Source organism: Oncorhynchus clarkii, chromosome 17 (genome assembly GCF_045791955.1).
Source record: "Oncorhynchus clarkii lewisi isolate Uvic-CL-2024 chromosome 17, UVic_Ocla_1.0, whole genome shotgun sequence".
NCBI classification, from domain to species: Eukaryota; Metazoa; Chordata; class Actinopteri; order Salmoniformes; family Salmonidae; genus Oncorhynchus; species Oncorhynchus clarkii.
The window spans coordinates 71,435,042-71,455,720 of record NC_092163.1 but is presented as its reverse complement, the minus strand read 5'-3'; the positions used below and the strand labels follow the sequence as shown (position 1 = coordinate 71,455,720).

Sequence of the window (20,679 nt, the reverse complement as noted above, 5' to 3'; positions counted from 1 at the left end):
TTTAATGCAATGAAATGTTGTTAAAATGCTGAGCGATTTATATCCCTGCCAGCCTAGTGTCACACTCGTAAATGCCTCACAAGGTATTTCTTTGTAGGCTATAGCCTTGAAATAATAGAAATAATATAGCCTAAATAATTCATTTTCGTTCCTTCTTAGGCTCCCTGTCTGGCTCCTGACCTATTTAGAGTGTTTATATGCTGTTTAGTAAGACATGTAGCCTATTTGAAATGATGTTCGCTTTTTACATTCACCATTTCATGTTTATTCAAATACTTTTCATTGAAATCCATATGGTTTGGTTTCAATACTTTAAAACCAATTGGTAGGTCCAGGTAGTCACAAAAATAGATAGGTGTTGGAATTTGTGAGTGTGGAGCGGTTTTTAGCACTTTAGGGAGTGGTAGGAAGGACAGCGGTAGGAGCGGCTCCATGAGCGGCTTTCCAACAGCTGAACATACTGTGCCTGGGAGTGGGTTTGACTCTGTAGGAGGAACCAACAGCTTGAAGTTGAATCCTCTCTCCATCCTGACAACGAATTGGTAACATGAATATTAATTGACAATAGCACTTTATTGACAGTTAGTAAACTAGCAAGCAAGGTCTTTTGGCTATAGCTATTTTTTTTTGTAGATAATGTTAGTGAGCAAGTGTGTTAGTGGCACAACAACAGCTAGCCAGCAAAAAGTTAGCTAGCTAGCTAACCTAGCTAGAGACTGGACACATTTAGAGAAAAACAAAATATTTTGCAATAACATACTTAGCTAGCAAGCTAAATAATGAGTATCTAATTGTGAAATATGAGCAAATGTTAGCTAGTAGCTCCCTACCTGGAAGTGAAGACAGCCAATGTTTGTTTTGTTCAAATGGCAGATGTGTTAGTTGTTGAAGTGAATGTGTGCAGAATGTATCAAATAGATAGACTACATATGTGAAATAAATGTACATTATATCAGTCATACATTTATATTTTCTTAATATATTGCTCTGCATTACACTAATCAATGGAAACATCGAAACATTGTAATCTAGGTTAGCCAATTAATTCAAAAAGTCCAATAGCTGTGGGGATATTTTATTTTATATTTAGGCCAAAGTAAATAACTCTTAATGAACACAACATCCCATTTCAGTTTTATTTTTTGTGGAAAGAAAAAAAGACAATCATTGAAATATCACAAAACTATTCACATCATGGTCATCATCCATGTATGACACACATGATTAAAAGTGTCTTCGCGTGTTGACGTCAAAGTGCCTCCCTTCAAGTCGGTAATGTCTAGATTGGACCCAGCTTTTGAAAAATGTATGTTAAAAGTAGACACTTTTTTGTGCATTTTAGATAACCCTAACCATTTTCCTAATCTTAACCTAATTCTCCTAACCTGCTGCGTAATTTCTCCTAGCCCTGATATGAAAAGTCAATTCTGACAAAAAGCTGGATCCCTTCAAGACCCTCCAAGTGCCCTTGAACATATGAAAATGATGAAGATGGCCAAAGATTGTCTGTTCCCTCATGGATCAGGGTACCATCACATGACAATCAATGCCTATCAACTTTCATTGGATCAAACGCTTGATTTCTGCATTCACAATTATGACTTTAGTCTCATCAAGTATGCGACATTAGTGCAACCTCAAGGTAGTTATGTCTGGAATATTTTTTAAGTTACTTAAAATTAAATCTATCAGTAACAGTGATATACAGTGTCATTTTCCAATATAACGTACAAACAATTTCCTCCGGGATGAGGATAAACTTTCAGGAGCTCAAGAGTAAGACTAAATACTGCCACCTAGAGGAGATAAATAGCTAATGGGTTAAGGCAAGAAATGTAGTAGCTGGATATTCCAATCATCCGTTGAACCGCACCCGACAGCTATTTGCAGGAGTCGTCCCCGCTAGCTGTGTTCCGGCGTCCTAGCTAGTAAGCTAACAAGCTAGCACAGAGTGTCCTTCATTCCCACCTGCTAAACACCTGCCCTTGCTATTATTACCAGAACTGCGGGAAACTAGTGCATGACAGGCATGGGCGAAGTACACTGTCTACCGGTGTCCTAGCTATCGTTAACTAGCAACCTTTCTTCTGCTGCTGTGTACCGGAGTCCTAGCTAACTAGCTAGCTATCACACAGTGTTTTTTGCTACGGCTTGCCGAACACCTGCTGGAATCCTAGCTAGCTAACTAGTTAGCACCCAGTGTCCTAAACACCTGCCGAAAACCTGCCCTTGCTGTCGTTAACAGTACTTCGGAAAAAAGTGCCCGACAGGCAGGGGAAAGTACACTGTGTACCGGTGTGCTAGCTAGCTACCTATCCCACCTACTGTGTACCGGAGTCCTAGCCTACTAACTGGCTAGCTATTACCCAGTGTCCTAAATGCCTGCCGAACAACTGCCCTCGACCTTGTTAACAGAACAGCGGGAAACGAATGCCCAACAGGCTTGGGGCGAAGGACACTGTCTAACATTACTAGCTAACTAGTTGACGTTGTCCCCCTGCCTCTTCGGCATGCATAACTATCACATACTGTACTGGAGTGCCCCCGCCTCCTGCCTGGCGGCCGGAGTCCTAGCAAAAAAAAAGACACATTTACACATAAAGAGTGGTTCCTACAGATGCAGAAATGCCCACATGCAGGAACGCCCCCAATTGCACCCTTCATAGTTCAAGAGTGTTGTATTGTCTTTGGTGTTGTCACAGATACTGCATTCAAAACAACTGGAAACTCGGAAATCTCAGACTTCAGTGCAGTCAAGACAACTGGGAAATGGGAAAAAAATTAGCTCAGACTGGGATTTTTTTTGTTTGAATGGTCATCCAACTTGGGAAAACTTTTATTGGGGTGGGGGGTACTTCTGGAAATGCTTGCGTAACAGACCAAGAAGACCAGGCCCGGAATGAGATGTCAGTGATAGAAGTGCAAAATTCTGTAAATGTTCTCAAAATCTAAAGGCACAACCTAGATTCGAGCCAATGGCTAAAGTAGTTAATATCTCGTGAAAGTGACAAACTGACACGTACATATTTTTTTGTAAAAAACAAATTTATATTGAATTAGTGCCATTGATTTTAGGGCCTACACATTCCCATTTTGGCGCAACCGTTAGACCCGATGATGTGTTTCTATTCATGAGTTTAGCTAGCTAAAAATGTGGTCATCACTAGTTACCAGAGGCATATAGTGATAAATATGGCTAAACCCAGCCTTTTTCTGCAATTTCTATTTTTTTAATCTGATTATAAACCTAACCTTAACCCAAACCTTAACCAAAACTTAAACTTAAATGAATACCAAAAAGCCCATTTTTGTTTACATAATTTTAACGATATAGCCAGGGCCGCAACTTTCACTGGGGACGAGGGGGACATGTCCCCCCCCCCCCCCCACATTTAGAAATTGCATTTTTTTCCCTCCCTAAATTTATCATTTGAATATGATACAAAACGAGGTAACGGTGTGCTTTAGGACCATGCGGAAGCCTCCGAGCGGTTGGGTAGGCTGTTTGGAGTGTTTATCCGACTGGATTAAAAAACTAACAATGGTAATGTCCACCCCCACTTCTAAAACCAAAGTTGCGCCCCTGGATATGGCCAATTTTTGTAAATAGTGACAAGTGTGATCGGGGAATCATATTGCAGAAGCAGTTTCTGCAAGTCTTCAAACTGGATGTTGGTGTTGTTATCGGTCTCTCTAGCTTTTAGCTGTGCAGTCAACACGGGAATATAATTGTTTTGAAGATGAATTGAAGAACTGTGAATATCAAGAAACTATGCCTGATTATTCATGTAACAATGCTTTCGGAGAATAAAGAAACCTACCAATCATCATGACAGTGTGAACAAAATGTTACAGTGATTCATTAAACCTTCTAAAAGCACTAGTGCTTTCACATAATAATACTGTATATTGTAGTTATTTGAGGTGGACTTCTGAAATTCCAAATACACTATACACATAGGAATTACCTGTATATAATAATATTCTAAAATATATCACAACACTTATGCAGAAAATGTACTATTTGGACTCCAGTAAAATATCGTATTTTTTGGTAGGGCAGTTGTACATTTCAGTAAAAAGTTGCATACATACGTGTATCTTGACACAGTCATATTATGCTGATAATACATTATTCAATGACAGAAGTGGAACTGGTGAAGAAATATGTTTACATGAACATTGCTATCTGCCAAAGACTTAAACCAAATTAATTTGAGGTCTACATTATCTCATTGACTGTATTGAGGTACCATGTGAATGCGTGAATTTGATGTCAAGGAAAGTTAGATTATGTCTTCTGCAGTTTTTGTCTCGTCAACTGCTCTCACCCTGTCATTGGTGGCTTCTTTGGAAGCATTGTCCTTGTTGGACTCTTCTTCTTTTCCCTCCAGTTTAGCCTTCCTTTCCTCCTCCTTTTTCTCTTTGTCCAACAACCGGTAGTTGGTACCCATCCCCACGAACAGGAACACACTGGCAATGATAAGGATCACCCCACAGCTCTGGTAGGTGTATTGGTAGTCATTGTAGATGTCTTTGAATTTCCCTGTGACCGAACAAAATATTAATTCTAACTTGTATCATAAGTTAAGTCTTTGCTTTTCATAAAAAATAAACCAGTTAAATGATTGAACTTAGATAGAACTTAAATAGAAACAAGGAGCTTAAGTAAGCTACAAATACATGTGTGCACTCACCTAACATAGGGGGACCTAACAAGACAGGCCCACACTCCACAATGGTGACCAGTCCCACTGCACTGGAGAAGCGCTGCGTTCCCACCAGGTCCATGAGCGTCTCAAACAGCACTGCACTCAGCCAGCCAAAGGCAAAGCCAAAGAAGATGGCATAGATAACGAATCCTGTGTAGTCCACGGAGATGGGCGCCAGGACGTGGCACACACCGTTCAACAGCACAGAGCAGGCAAAGAAGTACTGCACCCTGGGTCGTATCCACTTTGTATTGGCCACAATGCCCATGGAGGGCCGGGCCACCATGTCCACAAAGGCCAGAACAGACAGCAGGAAGGCTGCCTTCTCTTTGGGGATGTCCCTGCTCTTGGCAAAGTTACTAAGGAACACTAGTGGGGAGAAGAGACCAAAGAACATGATGACGTTACCCATGAGGTAGAGCACGAAGCCCCGGTGTTTGAACAGCGAGAGGTCGATAAAGCTGTTACACTTCTGCCCACACGTCGTACTCTCCTTGGCAGCATTTTCACTTTTCACTGCAGGCTGTGGTTTTGGTCCGATGGGTCTCATGAGAGAACCAGCGACGCAGCAGTTGAACAGCAGGCCTCCCAGTATCAGGAAGCTGCCCCTCCAACCAAACTGGTCAAAGAACCAGCTGTTGAGAGGGGCCAGGGTGGATAGGAACACTGGGCTGCCTGCCATGGCGATTCCATTGGCGATGGGCCGCTTATGGTAGAAGTACTTCCCAATCATAGTAAGGGCTGGGTTCAGATTGAATGCCAGTCCCAAACCTGTTGAAATATATTAAATACATTCATTCAGTCCAATATCAGACTGCATAGTTACTCATTATACATAACACATGAAACCAGACGGAAAGGAAATTCAGGATACTAGAAAGTGATAGAGTTCCTGAAGAGGGCCCAGAGGTCAATACATTTCTTCAACAACAGCAACTAATGAACAGTAAACTAATGAACATATCCTTGCTATTCAAGTTCCTTGGGATGTCCCTACTCTCCATTGAAGTTGAAATGTAAAATGGTTAAGGTAGGGATTAAGGTTTAAGCTAGGGACGTCCCGAGGATCCCGGATAGCACTAAAGAGGCCTACCTCCGACCACTCCCACACAGAAGTAAAGTCCTTCCACTGAGTTGCAGAAGGAGGCAGCAATCAGTCCACAGCCGGACAGGAATCCTCCACACATCATGACGGGACGACTCCCATACTTATTAACCAGGATACTGCTGATAGGACCTGAAAGGTGACAAATACAAAGCAAACAATCAAGATGATTCATATGTTGGCAAAATTCACTTTAGGCAAATATGCCCAAGCATAACTGACTATACCATAATGACTATCGAAATTTCATTTGAAAAACTTTAGAGGATTGTAAATTTGCATCTTGAATTAATTTCCTTGATTAATGTGATTTTAAATCTTTAATAGGTGAAAATGCGAATTAGACTACCGTAAGAAGTCTATTTTAGAGACATTTTATATTTCACCACTAGAGGTCCCTAAAGCCCCAACTCTGAGAAACACTGGCGCAGCCAGAGCTTCCACACAACTTCTGCAATGATTTGTCTCACTGCTGCACTGCAGCAATTTCTCTGGTCTAGCCACTGTTGGCAATGCAATCGCACAGAAAACAAGACAATCGCGATGAAACAAGATATTGTGAGGTGTGGCTACAGTTTGTGTATTCCTAACGTATGAGCGGAGAATGACAAAAGAAGAGGGCTCTGTCGCTAAAGAGCAATTCTAACTAGGCTACTGTTATGTGTGTTTGTGCTAGAGAGGTTGGATATAGAAAAAATACATTTAAAGTACTCCACAGTAGAGCAGGTTACACGTAGTCACTCATTTCCTATGGGTAATCTACCATAGTTCCCATGTAATAGTAAATAATATCCCTTCATTTTGAAAGATGAGAGCTTCACATTGAGAGGGAAACTACCTTTGTCCCACTCAGCCTCCTACTGTTGTTGAAATAGACAGTTTGTCTACTGATATGACTTGGTAAACATAGCCTACTCATAGTTTTTCTAGTCAATGTTCTACTTCTACATACCCTATCACCTTCCCCACTGGAAGCTTTGGAGGCTACATTCACAATAGCTCCACTTTGTTATAGTCTTAGACTGAAATATAGTAATTCCATTTAGGTTTGGCTAAATCTCAGAGTTTGGCAACACAAATTTAAGGTAACTATGGGCCATAAAATGAGCCTAACTACCCCTAGCTCACTACAACTTGAAAACATATATGATTAGATGGCATGCAGAGTTCTGCTGGCTGCATGCCCACCATCTGTCTGGCCTATACCAACAAGGCCTAACTGGGAGCGAAGATCCATGTGGAAGACGCTTCAGCCTCCCTGCCAAATCCCGGCACCACTGAAGGAACCTAAATGGAATGTGACAGTTTTTGTTTAGAGGTTGTCCAGACTCATTTGCCAGCTCGGAACACGACAAAGGCTTTTTAGATTCTAATACAGGCGAGGCTAAACACCAACAAAGAGCCTGTCCCCTCTCTCTCTGAAGATGAGCTGGTGAGGGGGTGAAAAGTCTGAGGAGGCAGCCTAAGACCAACCCTGACGATATAAGACATTATGAGAAGGATAGGAAAGAAATTAAAGAGAGGTCAAGACAAGAGGATTATGCCCCATTATTTAGTCAATGTATACATTTTCCGTAACATTATTTTTTTTGTAGCGTTCATGGATGACACATGAACACTCTACAATACATTTTTATGGCAACTGTGTTTCTTGAATAAGCCAAGAAACACAACCCATTTTCTGTAGCACCAGTAAGCGTACATGCAAAATTAAGCATGGATTGCCCCTGTACTGCTGCTTCCTCTTTGGGGGTCTAGGCCAGGTTCCTGTTGTTTACTTCGCGACAGCTGTTAATGTAAAGAATGGCTTTCTAAAGCCATTTGATTCAATTACTCATTGATTACTTTAACTACAATCTAGAAGAACACATTGTGTGCTGTGCACTGTTGGCTGTAAACCCCCGTTTTAAGGCCTGCCAGGATTGGGTCATAGACGTCATTAGGGTCTGAGTCTGACAGGGCCTGTGTGTTCCGGTCCAGTAGAAAGGTCAGAGGTCAGCCCCCACACAGTCATGTGCTCCTCATCATGTGCAGCCAGCCAGGCAGTCATGTATCCACAGCCCAACTAACAGGCAACATTCAGAGTGGGAGAACTGGGAACCATCTGAGACAAAGCTACTGCATGAACCAATGACCTGGCTTTCGCCCATGCAGGTCCTGAATGTGCGCCTGAGCTAAGTGCTACCTTTTGAGGGAATGGGCTGCTGAACAGTAAATAGCATTCATTCACTGGTCTGGTGGGGGGCAGCCATGGCAGCTATGTACTCGAGTAGGGAAATGGTGGCTTATCTCTCTGAGTGGACCATATGTACACATGGTGCTGGTCCCCTCTATACTGAAATAGGCAAATGGTTCAGAAATCGTTAAAGAGTTCTTCATAAAGTGCTGCTGTTGCTGAACCTTGACCTACTGTACCGTATACAATATGTGGTACTACACTTGGAACATATCAGCACTAATCCTTTCAAGAGTTTAGTGTTTTGGTAATTACTCCTTCAGTAGTTTGTCTTCCACATGTTATTGTAAATAGGCACTACTACTAAGCTAACTGAAAATGCTGTAGAAGTGTGCAGCTAATAACAATGTATACAGGACAACATCAATATGGAAAAAAGAGGACATTTTCTAAAACAGCATCATACCCCGGGGATATGTTTATGCAGTTTATCTCCAGCTTCTTGAGAGAAAACGAGCCTATTCACTATTTGACAGTGCTTTAAAAAAAAATCCAGCCTCAGACCTCTTCTTGTGGGACTACGAGTCTTGAGTACAAGAGTCCCTCTGATTACTGTTCTGTCTGTTCGTGTTGAAAGTCATGCAGATGAAAAGAGGCGTATCAACGCTCCACTGGGAAGACCTGTCTGACACCTAGCGTTTGATTCAACCCAGTCAGTACAGGAAGCTAGACCAGCTGACACAGTCTGCCTCACCTGCCACTCTCATGTAAATCATTTAATCTCCTCAGCCTCAGAAGACACCTGGGACAACATTCATCTGATCAGAGCATTAACAAGTACAATGAGGAAGAGAGGAACCCCATCCACGGACTGTAGAGACAGATACTGTTGCACTGTTAATAACTATGCTTCAATGGATGGAAGAGTAAAAGCATTCTAGAGACCCATTTGTATCATTTCAATGACAGTGGTTTGATTCAGGCATCGCCGTCTCCTTTTGGACAAAACACTTCATCTTGATCTGGTGCCCAGTGACCTTACTCCACACAGTCAATGGGTGGGAAACTACAGGAGCTGTTTGTACTTGAAGAATAGGACGTGCATGAACGATCCACTGTGCAAAATAAAGAGTGTACGCATTCTCAATGAAAGGTACACTGTGAATACGGATGCCTAATAGAGGCCTCCCGATCCAGGCATGTTAAAAGGTGCTGTACAGTGTCTGTTTAAAGAAGGATGATGGTAGACATTGTCAAATTTTTCATCATAGCTATCATTATGCTTCATTTTTGCATCAAATATATATATTTTTTAATTAAAGGAAGCCAAGTTGACGTTTCCGAAGTCTCACACATCAGCTTGTCTCAGTAAGTGCAGGAGGATATGGTGGGACACGTTTTGGGATACATGCTTAACTATTTAGCCATAAGGTCTAAGTGGTACTTAAAAAGGACAATGACAATTCACTTCATGGGATTACCAAGATGTGGTCGCACAGCTGTTACCAGTAACAATTACAATGTAACGCATGTGTTGTTAGGCAGCTGTTACACACTGCAAGCACCAGGTCTGGGTTCAAGTAGTATTTGTTTTCTATTAATAATTTAGCTTGCCTGGTCTCAATGGAACCAATGGAATGGTACCTTGATCTAAACCTATAGGCTCAATCAAACACTCAAAGTATTTGAAAGAAAACAAATACTTTTTAAACCAATATCTCTCTGGTAAGAAGAAGGGCGGGGGCCTTATGATTAACGAGTCGTGGTGTGATCATAACAACATACAGGAACTCAAGTCCTTTTGTTCACCTGACCTAGAATGCCTTACAATCAAATGCCGACCGCATTATCTACCAAGAGAATTCTCTTCGATTTTTATCACAGCCGTGTATATCCCGCCAGAGCAGACACCTCGGCGGCCCTGAACGAACTTAATTGGACTCTATGTAAACTGGAAACTGGAAACCACATATCCTGAGGCTGCATTTATTGTAGCTGGGGATTTTAACAAGGCTAATCTTGAAACAAGGCTCCCTAAATTTTATCAGGATATTGAATGCGCGACCTGGGCTGGCAAAATTCTGGATCATTTCTACTCTAATTTTCGTGACGCATACAAAGCCCTCCCTCGCCCTCCTTTCGGCAAATCTGACCACGACTCCATTTTGTTGCTCCCAGCCTATAGACAGAAACTAAAACAGGAAATGCCCGTGCTCAGGCCTGTTCAATGCTGGTCCGACCAATTGGATTCCACGCTTTGATCACGTGGACTGGGATACGTTCCGGGTAAATAAAATCTAAATCAAAGTTTGTCACGTGCTCCAAATACAACAGGTGTAGACCTTACAGTGAAATGCTTACTTACAGGCTCTAACCAATAGTGCAAAAAACGGTGTTAGGTAAACAATAGGTAAGTAAAGAAATAAAACAACAGTAAAAAGACAGGCTATATACAGCAGCGAGGCAATAAAAGTAGTGAGGCTACATACAGACACCGGTTAGTCAGGCTGATTGAGGTAGTATGTACACTAGATATGATTAAAGTGACTATGCATATATGATGAACAGAGAGTAGCAGTAGCGTAAAAGAGGGGTTGGCGGGTGGTGGGTGGCGGGACACAATACTGATAGTCCGGGTAGCCATTTGATTACCTGTTCAGGAGTCTTATGGTTTGGGGGTAAAAACTGTTGAGAAGCCTTTTTGTCCTAGACTTGGCACTCCGATACCGCTTGCCATGCGGTAGTAGAGAGAACAGTCTATGACTGGGGTGGCTGGGGTCTTTGACAATTTTTAGTGCCTTCCTCTGACACCGCCTGGTGTAGAAGTACTGGATGGCAGGCAGCTTTGCCCCAGTGATGTACTGGGCCGTACGCACTACCCTCTGTAGTGCCTTGGGGTCTGAGGCCAAGCAATTGCCGTACCAGGCAGTGATGCAACCATGCTCTCGATGTTGCAGCTGTAGAACCTTTTGAGGATTTCAGGACCCATGACAATACTTTTTAGTTTCCTGAGGGGGAATAGGCTTTTTCGTGTCCTCTTCACGACTGTCTTGGTGTGTTTGGACCAATCTAGTTTGTTGTTGATGTGGACACCAAGGAACTTGAAGCTCTCAACCTGCTCCACTACAGTCCCATCGATGAGAATGGGGGCGTGCTCAGTCCTCCTTTTCCTGTAGTCCACAATTATCTCCTTAGTCTTGGTTACGTCGAGGGATAGGTTGTTATTCTGGTATCACCCGGCCAGGTCTCTGACCTCCTCCCTATATACTGTCTCATCGTTGTCGGTGATCAGGCCTACCACTGTTGTATCGTCTGCAAACTTAATGATGGTGTTGGAGTTGTGCCTGGCCATGCAGTCATGGGTGAACAGGGAGTACACGAGGGGACTGAGCACGCATCCCTGTGGAGCTCCAGTGTTGAGAATCAGCATGGCAGATGTGTTGCTACCTACCCTCACCACCTGGGGGCGGCACGTCAGGAAGTCCAGGATCAAGTTGCAGAGGGAGGTGTTTAGTCCCAGAATCCTTAGCTTAGTGATGAGCTTTGAGGGTACTATGGTGTTGAACTCTGAGCTGTTGTCAATGAATAGCATTCTCACATAAGTGTTCCTTTTGTCCATGTGAGAAAGGGCTGTGTGGAGTGCAATAGAGACTGAATCATCTGTCGATCTGTTTGGGCAGTATGCAAATTGGAGTGGGTCTAGGGTTTCTGGGATAATGGTATTGATGTGAGTCATTACCAACCTTTCAAAGCACTTCATGGCTACGAACGTGAGTGCTACGGGTCTGTAGTCATTTAGGCAGGTTGCTTTTGTGTTCTTGGGCACAGGGACTATGGTGGTCTACTTGAAACATGTTGGTATTACAGACTCAATCAGGGACATGTTGGAAATGTCAGTGAAGACACCTGCCAGTTGGTCAGCACATGCCCAGAGCATATGCCCTGAGGATAGCCTCAGACAACAACAATGATGTATACGAAGTATTCTGTGAGCGAGTTTATTAGCAAGTGCCTTAGTGATGTTTTACCCATGGTGACTACTAAAACCTCCCCCAACCAGAAACAGTGGATTGATGGCAGCATTCACGCAAAACTGAAAGCACAAACCACTGCTTTTAATCATGGCAAGGTGACAGGAAACATGACCGAATGCAAACAGTGTAGCTATTCCCTCCGCAAGGCAATCTAAGCGTCAGTATAGAGACAAAGTAGAGTTGCAATTCAACGGCTCAGACACGAGACGTATGCGGCAGGGTCTACAGTCAATCACGGATTACAAAAAGACAACCAGCCCCGTCGTGGACACAGATGTCTTGCTCCCAGACAAACTAAACCACTTCTTTGCTCGCTTTGAGGACAATACAGTGCCACTGACACGGCCCGCTACCAGCACCTGCGGGCTCTACTTCACCACAGCCAATGTGAGTAAAACATTTAAACGTGTTAACCCTCACAAGGCTGCCGGCCCAAACGGCATCCCTAGCCGCGTCCTCAGAGCATGCGCAGACCAGCTGGCTGGTGTGTTTACGGACATATTTAATCAATATCTATCCCAGTCTGCTGTTCCCACATGTTCAAGAGGGCCACCATTGTTCCTGTTCCCAAGAAAGCTAAGGTAACTTAGCTAAACTACTATCGCCCTGTACAACTGCGTCCTGGACTTTCTGACGGGCCACTCCCAGGTGGGGAGGGAAGGAAACAACATCTCCACCCCGCTGACCTTGCGTTCTCAGCCCTTTCCTGTACTCCCTGTTCACCCTTGACTGCGTGGCATGCACGGCTCCAACTCAATCATCAAGATTGCAGACGATACTACAGTGGTAGGCTTGATTGCCATCAACGACAAGACAGCCTACAGGGAAGAGGTGAGGGCCCTCGGAGTGTTGTGTCAGGAAACAACCTCACACTCAACGTCGACAAAACATAGGAGATGATAGTGGACTTCAAGAAACAGCAGAGGGAGCACCCCTCTATCCACATCAATGGGACAGTAGTGGAGAAGGTGGAAAGTTTTAAGTTCCTCTGCGTATACATCATGGACAAACTGAATTGGTCCACCCACACAGACAGCATGGTAACTGCGCCTCTTCAACCTCAGGAGGCTGAAGAAATTTGGCTTGTCACCAGAAACACTCACAAACCTTTACAGATGCACAATCGAGAGCATCCTGTCGGACTGTATCACCGCCTGGTAGGCAACTGCTCCGCCCACAAATGTAAGGCTCTCCAGAGAGTAGTGAGGTCTTCACAACGCATCACCGGGGGCAAACTACCTGCCCTCCAGGACACCTACATCACCCGATGTCACAGGAAGGCCAAAAAGATCATCAAAGCCAACAACCTCCCGAGCCACTGCCTGTTCACCATGCTATCATCCAGAAGGCGAGGTCAGTACAGGTGGATGAAAGCTGGGACTGAGAGATTGAAAAACAGCTTCTATCTCAAGGCCATCAGACTGTCAACCTCTGGAAGCTAGGGGGCACTATTTTTATGTTTGGAAAAATAACGTTCCCAAAGTCAACAGCCTATTTCTCAGGACTAAGAGCTAGAATATGCATATAATTGACAGATTAGGATAGAAAACACTCTAAAGTTTCCAAAACTGTCAAAATATTGTCTGTGAGTATAACAGAACTGATAAAAATCCAATCAGGAAGTGCCTCTTATTTTGAAACCCTTCTGTTCCTATGCATGCCTATCCTCCATTTAAAGGGATATCAACCAGATTCCTTTTTCTATGGCTTCCCTAAGGAGTCAACAGTCTTTAGACATAGTTGCAGGCTTTTATCTTGAAAAATGAGCGTGAAAGATCAGTATCCTAAGTGGATAGGTGGGGGCTCTCAGAGTGAGTTTTTGCGCTACAGAGTAAAGCCGCCATTGTTCCTCCCGCTGTTATTGAAAAACCTACACACTCGGTTGATATATTATCGAATATATATTTTTAAAACTACCTGAGGAATGATTATTAAAAATGTTTGACATGTTTCTGTGGACATTATGAAGACTATTTGGAATTTCCGTCTGCGTTGTCGTGACCGCTCTTTCCTGTGGATTTCTGAACATAACGCGACAAACAAACGTCGGTATTTTGGGTATAAAAATAATCTTTATGGAACAAAAGGAACATTTGTTATGTAACTGGGAGTCTCGTGAGTTAAAACATCCGAAGATCATCAAAGGTAAACGGTTAATTTGATTGCTTTTCTAATTTTCGTGACCAAGCTTCCTGATGCTAAGTGTACATAATGCTATGCTAGGCTATCGATAAACTTACACAAACGCTTGGATTGCTTTCGCTGTAAAGCATAATTTCAAAATCTGAGACGACAGGTGGAAACTACCAAAAGGCTAAGCAGTGTTTTGCAATATTGCACTTGTGATTTTATGAATATGAATATTTTTTAGTAATATTATTTGACTGTTGCGCTATGCTACTCAGCGGTTGCTGACGAAAATGATCCCGCGACAGGGATGGGTAGCGTCAAGAAGTTAAACAGCCATCACTAACGTTAAGTGGCTGCTGCCAACATACTTACTAAAATCTCTAGCCACTTTAATAATTAATAACTGGATGTAATAAATGTATCACTAGTCACTTTAAACAATGCCACTTTATATAATGTTTACATACCCTACATTACTCATCTTATATGTACATACTGTACTTTATACCATCTACTGCATCTTGCCTATGCCTTTCGGCCATCGCTCATCCATATATTTATATGTACATATTTCTTATTCATTCCTTTACACTTGTGTGTATAAGGTAGTTGTTGTGAAATTGTTAGATTACTTGTTAGATATTCCTGCATGGTCGGAACTAGAAGCACAAGCATTTCACTACACTCGCATTAACATCACCATGTGTATGTGATCAATAAAATGTAATTTAATTTGATTTGTTACACAATGATCCCCTACTTACTCTGACTGAGCATCGTACAGGTCAGCACTGGTACACTATCTCATCACTCTGACTGAGCATCGTACAGGTCACTTCTGTTACAATATCTCATCACTCTGACTGAGCACCGTACAGGTCACATCTGGTACAATATCTCATCACCCTGACTGAGCATCGTACAGGTCACTTCTGGTACAATATCTCATCACTCTAACTGAACATCGTACAGGCCACTACTGGTACGCTATCTTATCATTGACTGAGTATCGTACAAGTCACTTCTGGTACAATATCTCATCACTCTGACTGAGCATTGTACAGGTCACTTCTGGTACAATATCTCATCACTCTGACTGAGCATCGTACAGGTCACTTCTGGTACAATATCTCATCACTCTGACTGAGCATCGTACAGGTCACTTCTGGTACAATATCTCATCACTCTGACTCTCCCTCCCAGAAACTTCACACAAAATTGTGAAATCACTTGTTAACCTGTTTCCAATACATTTGTAATGTATTTATGCACTCCATACTGGCTTTGTTGTTTCTAAAAGCGAAGACAGTTGGAGTACATTTGTAATGTGTTACAATTGAATAGGTGTTATTATATGTTATTGTTATGTACATTTCCGGTAGGGGTGCACTATTCTAGCCTTGCTAGCCGCCATATCTTGCGAGCTTACATGAATGTTTGGTACACGAATATCAGTCTAGTAATTACCAGGCTAGCCCTAATCTATTCTCCAGCTCACCTCCGGCATACATCACTGCCAGCATGATGGAGGAGATCCATGACACCTGGCTGCTGGTGCAGTCGAAAATGACCTCAATCTCCTTGAAGAAGACGGTTATGGACTTGGGAAAGGCATAGGAGAAGCCGATGGAGATGAAGGCTCCCACCACTACTGCCCAGCCCCAGCCCCCCTCTGGAGGGGTGTACCCCTGGGGTCCTCCCATGGCAGGCGGCATGGCTGCTGTTCTGCTCACCAAGATCCTGCACTCAGGAACCTACACAGCAATGGGCACCTGTTGGAGAAAGATTAATCAACTTTTCAGAAACTTTCAAAGCTAGAATTCAGTTAACCGAGAATCTTTGAAAATGGTATTGTTCATCCTGCACTATATAGTTTTTTGGGGGTAATCGAACTATGTTAATTAACAATGTTTCACGATGTGAAAAGAAACATTTAATCATAAAGGTAAATCTGGTTGTTTCCTCACTGTAAAGGTGTCCCCCGTACGGGAGTTGCAGCGATGAGACAAGACTGTAACTACCAATTGGATACCATGAAATTGGGGAGAAAACAGGGTAAAAACTTTTTTTTTTTTTAAAGGTCAGATACATTGCATTTTGCCTCCTTTCAAAATTTGAGAAGCAAAATGTATCTTATCTATTCAGATTCATTTAATTTCCTTTGAAAAATTATTTGAATACTACACTGTATGTGGACTGTGCATGACTGGAGCCAATGCTGTATGGTTCATGTCAGCAGGATTTCACATGCTGCTTTCACAAAATAAGCCTGTGTTTATTTACAGGGTGGACCCATTTCCTCCCCGTACCTCTGGTACGTATCACAGGTGTGTCATGGTAACGTCCTGAAAGGCAATGCTATAGCAGCTAGAACTAAATATCAATCAGAGAGAGTGGAAATGCAAGCACATGTCCTGTTAACTTCAATGGATTGATCATATAAGATAAATGTTGACTTAAATAGTTTCACCTTCAGCACATTTGTATGATTATTTCTTACCAGTGGTATGAAATGCCGAATCCATGACTTCATCCTCAGTGTTTCAGAAGTAAATGGATCAATTTGATTTGCCAAGAAGATTCATCCTAAAAAGCCCAATATTCACTGTGTGGGAGGCATTTCTGGAGCTTCTTTTTACTGTAAATCCAGCCCTCCACTATACTCCCCCCTCACTTCTGAGCTTGTGAATACAGGCCCATCTGCAGAATCAAATGGCTTACTATATTGTTTACACCGAGGAACCCATCCACAGTGCACATTTATCAAACCATGAATACAGGTTGAATTCAGCTTCCTAGGAAGCTTGGGGCTATGCTCTCATAAAGAGGGTAATGATTTAGAGTTTCTGCATGTTCTGTGGAGAGGACTCTTGATCTAAGGGAAGTAATGGCCCTCTGTGGTAGTGGAAACAGCATAGGATTAGCAGTTTGTGTGTTGCATTGCACAGTGGAACCTCGGCATGTACTGTATCTTTCCAGAGTTTGAGAAGTAGTGACGCTAAGCTAGTTGAGCTGGGGTGATGTGATTGCATTGATTAAATACGGAAGATCTGGAGGAAAGTGGGGTGTCTTTTTCAAAAGCCCATTATTTCCTCCTAATACAGTCCTCCAGACAGAGCTTTGATGCAAAGGTAATATAATGAGTCAATGACATACAGCAGGCTTCTTTCTGTATGACAGCCTCTGTGTTTCTCAGTTTGCTTTACAAAACATTTTCAGGATGTCCCTATGTGTTATACTTAAGCAATAAGGACTGAGGGGGTGTGGTATATGGCGAATATACCACGGCTAAGGGCTGTTCTTAAGCGCGACGCAACGCCGAGAACCTGGACACAGCCCATAACCGTGCTATATTGACCATATACCGCTAACCCGAGGTGCCTTATTGCTATTATAAACTGGCTACCAACGTAATTAGAGCAGTAAAAATAAATGTTTTGTTATACCCGTGGTATACGGTCTGATATATCACGGCTGTCAGCCAATCAGCCTTCAGGGCTCGAACCACCCAGTTTATATTGCAGATCCATTCATGTTGGATATGGGTATCCCAAGATTCCCCTCAAATTTCACCTAAATATAGGGAAGGCTGCCATTGAAATCTCTTAAAGTAATTCACACTCCAGGCAAAGATGAAAGACTAATTCGACCAAATGTGTATCCTTATGCTGGTTTACAATCTTCCCCTGTTAGCGGAGAGAAAGGAAAAAGAAGACTGTGTTCCCTATCAACTTAAATTTCAGCCATTATCTGATGAGGACTTCTGGGTACTTCAGCATGCTCTTTTAACTGTGCAGTACGCAGTACAAACATGGCATAGTGCAAATCAATTTCTCACCGGAACAGCTATGCTAAATGAGAGCAGGTAAGTCAACTTTCTATATTGTGAGATGCAGATGAATGTGAAGAATAACTTAGCATACTGCTGTGATGCTGTGGAAATGGAATGTTTCAGTCCACTCCTGATACAGGAAATATAATGGCTTGGGACTGTAGTGACAGAGTGAACTAAACCACATCATGCAGTTATAAGCATGAATAAAATAACATGTTATTGAATTGGGACTTGAAAACTGTATTGCACAGGAGTTTTCACATATCCAAAGTGCACTTAACGGGAGTGGGCTGTTCTGTTAAATGGGTGTTGAGAATACAATGTGCTGGGTGTCCTCTTACAGCTATCGGGTTTACCTCCTGTCCTGGGAACAAAGGTCAGCTCAAAGATATGTCTGTCTGAAAATAGTATTGTTTACTTGTTCAACAGTCTTTCAATCAGCACATGTATTTGCCAGGGCACAGGGTACAATCCAGGGTACAAGCCAGGGTACAGATCATAAGCCAGGGTACAATCTAGGGTACAAACCAGGGCACAAGCCAGGGCACATGTACATTCTGTGCATGAGCTTACATAGGTCGTTGAGTCCCACACGGACAAGACTGAGTTGTGATTGTCTGTTTTAATTTATGAATGGAGGAGAAAGTCAGGACATACAGTAATGTGTATTAATGACTAATCAACACATCAAGGTTAATAATATTGAAATAAATAAGGGGGGCCATTTCATCCACTCAAGAATACTGAAAACTTTGCAGACTCTTTGCAAAGTAAGTGGCCAGTAATCTGTGAGTTAAAGACTCCACTTTAACCTGGTTTCTAGGTTTATCATATGCAGACAGCTGCCTGCATGGAGGATGAAATATGAGTCAAGATGAACAATGGACCCCACATTGGCTAAAGGTCTATAATAAGCAGCCAAAGTGGGCAGCCTGACCGTGCCACTCGAGACGGAACACGCTGCTTCAAACGCCCCGGCACGTTCTTGGCACTATAGAACATTGGCTGTGTCACAACAAGGTCTATGTCTTAACTTCTTCAAGGTTAAATCCCTCGCAGACATCTTGCCGCTTCAGACAGGCGAGCGAACGTAGTGTTCAGAAGCCCCAGGACTTTGGCTGCTAAGCTAACATGGCCCTCTAAATGGATATGTGACTGACAGAAATGGATGGGGATCACAGCACAGGACAGAAGCTGGGTTGTTAGACTAATATTAGGTTATTTCAGTATTGTCTTCTAAAGCCTTACAATAGCAGCAGTGGGATTCAGGTTGAAGGCTTGGTAGGAATGAGAGTGATAGTACAGGTATTGTGGTTTTGTAGTAGGCTATTCCCATTGATTTCCATTGCAGACATGCCTCAAGCATCCTGCTCAATACCATCATGATCCCAAGGTGAGCCGCCATGATCATGACCACTTCTGTCAACGCTTTTCAGAACAATAAACAAAATACTATTTTTTTATTTTCAGGGCTTGAACAATTAAAAGAATACTCGTTTTTTTCAGGGCATGAACAATTAAGAGAATACTAGTTTTTTTTTTTTCAGGGCATGAACAATTAAGAGAATACTAGTTTTTTTTTTTACAAAGCATGACCTATAAAGAGAATATGCACTCACATAACTTGACATGTGTCACATTAAACATATCAGTGAGATCCTTTCAAGAAAATACTCATCTCCTTTCACACATCTTTTAATTTTGTATTTTTTTTACATGCAAATGAGAATGCTTCTCCAAGAGCAAATTGACATCTCAGAGCTTATGCAGAGTAACCACATGTACATATGGATGTGTGGGTTGGTCGCATCTTACCTTGCCAGCAGCTCCTCCTAGTTCCAGATGAGCTCTACAGGCTGAGATGGGGAGCTCTCCTCTCAATGAGGCACTTCAGAACAGGGCTTCTCTGTGTAAGAAGCAAAAGACCTATACAGAAGTCTAAGTCTACCTCCACTACTACAAGCAGTGTCCCTGTGCTGGGGAAATGAACACTTCGTAGTCTGAATAAGTGCTGGTCTGTAAAATGGAAGAGAAGTTGACAAAGTTTGGTTCATTCAGTGGCCAGTTCAAACAACTGGACCGGCCAAGATACTAGAGTGCTAACTGATGAGGTCAGTCCAGTCTGCCTCTTATTGGCTGTTTGAGGATTAGAGCCGTGCCCCTAAAATGTTTTCCCCACCTCCTTTTGCCTTGTGTCTCCAGCTCACATGTACTGCACTAGTGGCCCTATGTGAAACTTCAAACAGTAGGATACACACTAATGTCTGGGCCTAAGAGGAAACATGCCTGTTGGCCATTGATTTCTTTCATAATTGTATAGACAATAGATTACAGGATATTGGTAGTCACAGCAATCAAACAACTGGCTCCCTCTTAAGCAGCTTTTGTTGTTCCCCTCTGGTCTCCTGGGAAACATTAGCAGAGATCGTTCTGATCACTTCAGAGGTTAACTTTAGGCGAGGCCTTAGTTCAACTCCCCCCGCTGTCACTGTGCTCGATGGTCAAGGCTTGGGAAAGGAAACATCCCTGAGCGCTGCTGGAGGTTAACAAACATAGAGCACTACTGTATTGCAAATAAAACATGCATTCCTTGTAGGGGACCACCAAGTGACATAACACTGATGGCTTTTGAACAACACTCATGTTTGTTTGTTAAGTGTCCCTCCCTTTATCAGAAACCTAATAAG

General features: G+C 42.7%; 1 protein-coding gene across 1 annotated transcript; it reads right to left on the bottom strand.

Annotated features, from left to right (window-relative positions):
- Positions 1-1,059: 1,059 nt before the first annotated feature.
- LOC139371365 (monocarboxylate transporter 1-like) lies at positions 1,060-20,130 on the bottom strand. The gene is made up of 5 exons (XM_071111716.1): positions 19,808-20,130; positions 15,656-15,929; positions 5,806-5,949; positions 4,698-5,483; positions 1,060-4,546 (listed from the first exon to the last, which is right to left on the bottom strand). Exons 2-5 carry the CDS (start codon positions 15,870-15,872, stop codon positions 4,287-4,289), a joined length of 1,407 nt encoding a protein of 468 aa, XP_070967817.1. The 5' UTR covers positions 15,873-15,929; positions 19,808-20,130; the 3' UTR covers positions 1,060-4,286.
- Positions 20,131-20,679: the final 549 nt, after the last annotated feature.

Excerpts from the sequence above, each read along its gene's own strand:
- LOC139371365 (XM_071111716.1), bottom strand. The coding sequence starts at position 15,872 with ATGCCGCCTGCCATGGGAGGACCCCAGGGGTACACCCCTCCAGAGGGG. Across the intron at positions 5,484-5,805 it reads CTGTGTGGGAGTGGTCGGAG|GTTTGGGACTGGCATTCAAT; the intron begins GTAGGCCTCTTT and ends ATATTTCAACAG. Across the intron at positions 4,547-4,697 it reads GTTAGGTCCCCCTATGTTAG|GGAAATTCAAAGACATCTAC; the intron begins GTGAGTGCACAC and ends GTTCGGTCACAG.